Raw genomic sequence first — 8,290 nt, forward strand, 5'->3', positions numbered from 1 at the left:
CTCGTGTACTGCACATCACTCGGTGGGCCCACCAGAGGATAATCTGATGGGCCCAGACTGATATGCATCAACAGGGCTGTCCCTTAGCGCAATATTCAATTGTGTGAGCACCGAGTGCTGACTGGCTGCTGGGAATTCTGGCGCAGGCAGCGTCTATAACACACACTGCTTGTGCTGTAAGACATAAGAGGAAAGGCGTGCCAGGAAAGCTGCAACAGGGGAGCATGTGGCTGGTGATTTTTTTTTAAAGTAATTTATAATCAAATTTATCGACATGGGGGCCATGTACTACAGGAGGTACTACATCTACTATAGGGTGAACTGAACTAGGGGCCATACACTAATTGGCGGTGATACTATGGGCAATACGATGGGCAATCTATTAAAGGGGGGCTACACAGGGAGACTACACGGGTAGCCATGTACTAAAGGGTGACTACACAGGGGGCCATCTACTATAGGGTGGGCTAAACTGAGGACCATCTACTAAAGGGTGGACTACACTGGGGCCCATCTACTAAAGGGGGATTACACAGGGGACCATCTACTATAAGGGGACTACACTGGGGGCAATCCACTAAAGGTGGACTCCACTGGGGACCATCTACTATATGGGGACTACATGGGGGACCATCCACTAAAGAGTGGACTTTACAGGGGGCCATCTACTAATGGGTGGGCTACACTGGGGGTTGTTTACTGAAGGGGGACTACACTGGGGGCCATCTACTATAGGAGGATCTACACAAGGGGCCATCTACTATACGGGGACTACACAGAGGGCCATCTACTATAGAAGGACTACACAAGGGGCCATTTACTATAGGGAGACTACCCAGAGGACCATCTACTATAGAAGGATTACATAGGAGGCTATCTATTATAGGGGGATGCGAGCGAGCTTGGCGCTCTAGGTACCTTTCTCTAGTCATCTAGAAGGTCCTTACCTAGTTTGAAGTAGCAGCCAGAGCTTTTACCTGAAGACATCACAGAGTGTGGGAGGTAAAAATAGGCTGCTTATTATTTTCTATGCAACCTCAGAAATATCTAAAAAAAAAAATATGAATGCCCGGAGTACCCCCTCTAACTTTTATAGGTGTGAACCTATTTTTTTTTTTTATAATTCTTACAAAAATATCCATATTTGGGCATTTTTGGTACCCTTACAATGAGTAAAGTGGACCACCATTTTAATAAAAAAAAAAAATAATATAATTAATAACATTTCATGACTAATGCCTTGGTACAAATTGTTGTAATACTAATATGTGTACTTTTTATATTTTTTTCCTTACATAATAATGCATTTTGTTACAGGAAAAAAAAAGTTTTGCGCTCTTGCGCTGTTTTTGAACATCCTATTTAACTTATTTACAATTTTTAAGTCACCGCAATGGTACTTGAGCATATACTTGCATGATTAATCTAATAATAAACTGCAATACTTCTTTATTACAGAGGCATTCCTGTATTGCAGACCTTGGGGGGGGGAATCTTACCTCATTAGACTCCACTTCCATAGGAAATAACGGTCAGGCCTCTGTCTCCCACCCTAGAGTCTCAGATGCTGCAGCTAAGGGCCCAACTCCATGGAGCAATAATCGGTCGAATCAGGCCGATTTGGCCGATTATCGCTCCGGTAATAGAGACAACAATCAGCCGATGACAACGATCATCGGCTGATTGTGTCTTTAGGTCTGGCCTGTAAGTAAGCTCACAGACCACTTTGGGCAAGGGCTGCACAGACATCGCTAATGATGTCCCTGCATCCCTATTACACGATCATCAAGCCGTGTAATAGGCTCAGGAAGCGAGTGCCGATCTAGGTGATCAGCGCTCATTGACACATGTTGCAGAATTCCTGCACAGCACAGTTACGGTGCCTGGCACTAAGTACATAGCACTAGCACCTTAAATGTTCCATCAATGAGTTATAGAGCTATTTGTAAATGTATAATTCTCACCCAGATATGACTAATGCTGTGTTTTATTATTCACTTTGATATAATTGGCCTTATATTTTGTATGTTATAATCATTGAAATAACAAATAAAAAAGTAACTAGACAGATTTAGTAATAGGAAACGATAAAGTTTTACCGCCCACTATAAATGAGCATCCTTCTCTCCTAAATGATGCAATGAGTAAGAGAAGTTAATTAAACCCTACACAATATATCGGAATAAATGTAATCCTTCCCCATCAGCGAAGCATTAACTGATCCAGAAGGGAGGAAGACACCCACTATGATTCCTTTGTAATTGCTCTAGGTTGTTGACACATTATACTCCAGGAATATAAGGTGTGTTTGACATTCTGTGACAAATAGACTGTCATTGCCTTATAACAGATTCAATACATGACAATTCTTTAGCTTTCTCAGTACTTCAATACTTCTATACATTTTTTCCTATAATAAAATAGGAAATAAAAATATACTAAACAGAACACCGGAGATTCACTCATTTAAAAAAAGTATGTAGGTAGCTGTCCTTCGCCAAGAAGGAAAAGAGCTTAAGAGAGTGAAAATATAAAACAACCAATTTAAAGGGTTATTCCGCTCAAATGTAATTTTTTACTTTGCTTCCCATGGTGAGACTAACAATTCCTTCCATACTTGTTGTTATCTATTCAGTCTCCTTCCCCCAGTTCTGAGCTTCTCCTTTCTGCTGAAGACACAAGAAACTGTGTGTGAGCTTTTCTCTCTGTCTCCCCCTCCCTTTCAAGACGACTGATGTAAAAAAGTCCCTTGCAGACTTATCAGCAACTTTTTAGCTTCTTTCTAATGCTGGGAGGGTTAACCTGAGGTCAAGTTGCTGAGGAACTCACAATGAATACCCCTCCCAGTGTTACAAAGTTGCAGATAGGGACTTGTTTACATCAGCCGTCTCATAAGGGGGGGTGAGGGGGAGATGGAGAGAAAAACTCACACATAATTTTTTTGTGTCTTTTGCAGAAAGCAGCAGCTCAGAACTAGGGGAAGGAGACCACATACATAATAACAAGTATGGAATGAATTGTTAGTCTCCTACTTGGCAGCATGAAAAAGTGCATCTGAAAAGTTACGTTTGAGTGGAATACCCCTTTAGGCTATGTTCACACTACGTAAGTTTCCGGCCGTAGCGCGTTCCGTGAATAAGCGGCCGGAGATTTACGTAGTTTGCGTACAATGGAAAGTATACGATCTACGGCTGCACAGTTCACACTACATAAGAACTTACGCCCGGATCGTATGCGGCGCTGTAAAAAATTAACCAGACCATTGTTTCAGGATGGAAATGCCGTAACTTACGCCCGTAGCGTAACATGCGGTCCCGTACGTAGTGGTGATTTCTTCATTTTTGCACTTTTCTTTGCCGATCCAAAAGGTTCTGTGGGGTGTCCGGGGCTAGCCGAAGATATCCAAGTAAAAGACCGCTGTCAGATCGCTACGTACGGCGCTCGGGAAGCGTAAGAAGACTACGGGCGTAAGTTCATGGAACGGACGTAGCCGGCCGCAACTTAAGTAAATGCCCGGCCGGAGTTTCACACGTATATGTCTGGCCGCGTAAAATGGACATATACGTAGTGTGAACATAGCCCAAAGCCGTGTTTACACGTACCACATCTACAGCAAATTTCATGATGCAAGTTTGCAGCGAAATCCACTGCGGATACCTTCCCATTCACTTCATTGGGATGACATACTCGTAGTGGGCTTGTCAGTGTGCTGCCCTGCCCTTCCATCAATAAATTAGAAGTTATACTGAATCTTATCCCATTAAGATATATATCAATCTGCTCAGCTCTTCTGCTCTATTAAGGGAATCTGTCACTGGGTTTATGTTGTCTTTAATAGGGGCAGGATAAAATAGTGATATAAATGCTGAACAGATCGGTGTATTACATTATTCTGTTTAGCCATTCTCCTAATATGCAGTAGAATAGGATTCTTGCCGCACCCCTCCCCCCGCCCTCAAGCTGCTAATTGACAGTTGACTGCCTATACACAGCATGGATAGATAACTGCCAATCAGCAGCCGGTAGGCGGGGTTTTGTTTCTCATGAATATCCAGAACTACTGGGCTCATGCACATAATGGAGAAGACTACTTATTGTCCATGTTTTACAGGAGGATATCTCAGAATCAGCTGCACAGAACAGTGTAAGTGATACATCAATCTGTTCAGCTTCTGTCACTAGTTTATGCTACACCACAAACCTACTGACAGAGTCTCTTTAAAATAATGCTGATAGCTTAGGTAGCATTTTCATGGTGATGGGCTGACTTTAAGGGACTCCACGCACAGGCATATTATGGCTACAAGACCAAGCCTGACTCCGGGCTTGATAACCAAAACTAATAGCTGTCCTATTGGGTCATCATACTGGCACCCAGGCCAGGAACTGTGGCCACAATACACCTATGTGTGGGGCCCCTAAGAAAACATCTATTTTGATTGGATTTGTAGCCTTTGGATTCATACTAATTACCAATATATTACCATCATTTACCCTAATCCCTAAAATAAAACTTGTCCCTCGACATAAGGATTTAGTGGCAGAAACACACGAGAATAGGGAATTCTCATAATTACTTCCTGTCCGTTCCTCCTAGATCTGCACGTCTCTCGAGGGGCTCCCTTAGAGGAAGAAGCAGAGGTATAGCAGAGTATAAAACCTCATATGCGTACATGACTTCAAATATTCTTTCGCAGAGGTCATGGTTCCGCTCGCTGTTTCGACAGATAATATTGGAAACATCTTCCTTTTGTTCTTTCAAGCCTGTTTGGCCACCATGATCGTGATCTGTAATATTATGGTGTTTGGGGCCATTATATCCACTGGTTCTTTTAAGAGAGAGAAGCGCTTTGTATATATGCTGAGCACCTGTATATCAGACTTCTGCACCGGCGTTACGTGGTACTACATTGGCATGTTTGATGTCAGAGACAATTTTCCGCGGAAAAACGACACCAAGTTTATAGCGGCAAATTTTATGGGTATCTCTTACCTTACAATCCTGGCGGCTCAGGCTGATCGATACTGTGCCGTCACTTTCCCGATGTGGTATTTCCATAAAATTACTACACTCAAGACGGTCGGGATTCTGGTTGCTATATGGTCTTATACTTTTGTGGTCTTAATTTCTCAAAACTTGACGGCATCCGGTATAGCTCTTAAGATCCAGCTGATAGGTATGCTTCTATGGTCTCTGATCACTTACACCGTAATGGTAGGTCTCAACATCAAACTTTTTCTTGTAGCCAAATATCAGCTTAATAGGGTGGAAGCCTCAAACAAGGACTCGAAGAAGACCTCTCTGTATCTGATTATAGCTGTGGCAGCCAGCTTCATTTTGCTGTGGGCTCCTGTATTCCTGAGGTCTATTGTCTGTATCCTGACCTATGTTGACTGGTGCATTCCCAGTAGTAACATATGTACTGATCTTATTGCTATTCTCCCGCGTATTAATGCTGTTTTGACTCCATTGCTTTACATTACTGGATGTGCTCCTATAAGAAAGACTCTCCGGGAGAAGTTCTGCTGCTGTTGCTCCATGTAGGTCATTGAAATCCATAGCAATATATTGTGGTCGTATGTCTTATGTTTTTATATTTTTAATAGTTTATATACAAATAGAGGGGAGCATCATATTTTATTTCTACATATATATATATATATATATATATATATATATATATACACAGAATGCATACACCGAATGTGGGTCGCTTTCACAATACAATACAGTAGCCCGATGCTTTATTATTATTATTATTATTATTATTATTATATATTTTTATTGGTGGCATAAGAGAATATTGTACATATATACTGATGCAGAAAAACATCATACTGCATGTCAGGTATTACAGTGATCATTGCCATTGTGCACAATGGTTCAACCATTTTATAATAAAGATTAAAGGGGTACTCCGGCGAAAATCTTTTTCTTTCAAATCAACTGGTTTCAGAAAGTTATATAGATTTGTAAATTACTTCTATTTAGGAGTCTCCAGTCTTCCAGTACTTATGAGCTGTTGTATACCCTGCAGGAAGTGGTGTATTCTTTCCAGTCTGACACAGTGCTCCTTGCTGCCACCTCTGTCCATGTCAGGAACTGTCCAGAGCAGGAGAGGTTTTTAATGGGAATTTGCTGCTGCTCTGGACAGTTCCTGTCTCGGACAGAAGATGTCAGTAGAGAGCTCTGACAGCACCACTATGGTCTCCAGTTTGGGTGCAGGTTTTGTAATGCTGCGTTTACACGGAACGATTATCGTGCTAATTTGCACGATAACGATCGAATTCTAATGATAATCGTACGTATAAACGCAGCGAACGATCAAGCGACGAGTGAGAAATCGTTCATTTTGATCTCCCAACATGTTCTAAAATCGTCGTTCGCAAAAAAAAACTTGCAGATCGTTCCGTGTAAACAGTCGTTCACCGATTTCACCTATGTGCGAGATAGGCTTAATCGATTTTTCCATACACTATATCGTTCCGTCTAAACGCTGATTGTTCTAAAAGGCGGTGTGTGTGAACCTAGCCTTTCTGTGTTTACAACCCACTCCTGGTTGGGGTTGAAAAAAGACTGACTGAAAGAAATACTATGTGTGAACATGGCCATATGCTTGTTTTCACCACAGGTAGCCTTTTGCTGGCTACCTATTGGGAGCAAATTTAGTTCAAGATTATGTCTGTCATTTCTTATGTTGTTGTTTTTTTTTGTTACATGTTATGTACTTAAACCCATTTTGTTCATGTACAGAACCCTAGAATTATTGGTGCTTTTAAATGACAATACATACAGTACTTTTAATGTAATTTATATTATATATTACTGTTCGTAGTGACAACTTAAGCCATAAACATACCACATATCATAAAGAAGCTTTAAATATTTTTATCTTTTATAGAGGTTGGAAAGTGAAAAATAACTTGGTGGGGTCTGAGGAAAACACAGATGTATTTGCTATCACCAGATAGAGGGAGAATATGGGACTCTTGCCAGAAAACCATCAAATCTACAAAGGTAAATTATATTTTCAGAGTCACTGCCATAAATTGGAGTCACCTTTATATATAACCTGTGTATAATATTATGTGACAGCAATAACATACTAAATTATATCTCTTATCAAGCTTGTCTCAACAATATTTAACCCCTTCAATACCAAAGGTCATTGATGCACGGATGTCCAGGTCACGATGAAGGCGTGTTCTCCTCTTCGCCTTCTAAGAGCCATAACGCTTTTTCCACCTACATGGCTGGTTGGGGGCTCATTTTTTGATGTGTAAAATGGGATTTTTAAAAATTTCTTTTTATTACATTTTGTCTCATATATAATAAAGAAATTCTGCTATCCTTTTTTTTCTTACCTCTTTTTGTTTATACTGTTCACAGTGCAGAAACAATATTGTTATATTTTAATAGATCAGACAATTCTGCATTTAACAATAACAAATATGTTTATTAATTTTTTTTTTTACAGATTTTCATTTATAAAATGGGAAAGGGGGTGATTTAACTTTTTATTGGGGGAGGGGTTTGTCATGTTTTGAAAAACATTTTCTACACTTTTTAAGTCCCCCTAGTGAACTTATATATGCAATCTTTAGATTGCATATACTGATCAATGCTAAGCCATGGCATATCATTGATCAGTGGAGGTGAGTGAGCCAAGCCTCCCGAACCCAGATTCGTTCCGAACTTTTCAAAAGTTTGGAACAGGTTCAGGAAGATGGTGGCCGCACAAAAAAAAAAGATATTCTCACCTGTCCTCTCTCCCCTGTTGTCCCCTTGTGGGTCTCAAGTGTCTTCAGCCACCTGTAAAGCCAATCACTGGCCACTGTGCTGTTCAGCCTGTGATTGGCTGAGCGGGCTGTCACTCCTGAGACATGAGTGACAGCCCAAGAATTCTCCCTCTGCAAGGCGATCCTTTAGTCCTGATGACTCCAGCTATGACAACTGGAGGCCTCCCTGAGGCAGGTCAGATTTCAAAAATGGCCTCTGGTCCTTAAAGCCTACCTGTCATTGGAACAACCTTCTGTAATGTTTTAGCCAAATGTCAGAAGTTCGTATCGGTGGGGTCCGGGTTCTGAGACACTGCCTATGGAACTAACGTAGGCTCCATTAGAATTTCGTCAATTGCAACATTGGCATTGAGAGCAGAGATGAAGGGGCAAAGCACGCCCTGCTAAACACTTTGCTGCCCCTTCACTCTAGTGATCGGCGGGGGTCTCAGCACCGCATCCTTAACAATGCATACTGACATGTGGCTATAACATGTCAAAAGTCTGTCCT

At 41.2% G+C, this 8,290-nt stretch overlaps 1 protein-coding gene across 1 annotated transcript; it reads left to right on the forward strand.

The window, feature by feature from the left end:
- The first annotated feature begins 4,702 nt into the window (after positions 1–4,702).
- Positions 4,703–5,545, forward strand: LOC138786408 (melanocortin receptor 4-like). Its single transcript, XM_069963399.1, has one exon. The coding sequence runs from the start codon at positions 4,703–4,705 to the stop codon at positions 5,543–5,545; it is 843 nt and encodes a 280-aa protein (XP_069819500.1).
- The last annotated feature ends 2,745 nt before the right edge of the window (positions 5,546–8,290 follow it).

This window comes from Dendropsophus ebraccatus, chromosome 3 (genome assembly GCF_027789765.1).
Source record: "Dendropsophus ebraccatus isolate aDenEbr1 chromosome 3, aDenEbr1.pat, whole genome shotgun sequence".
In the NCBI taxonomy this organism is placed as follows: Eukaryota; Metazoa; Chordata; class Amphibia; order Anura; family Hylidae; genus Dendropsophus; species Dendropsophus ebraccatus.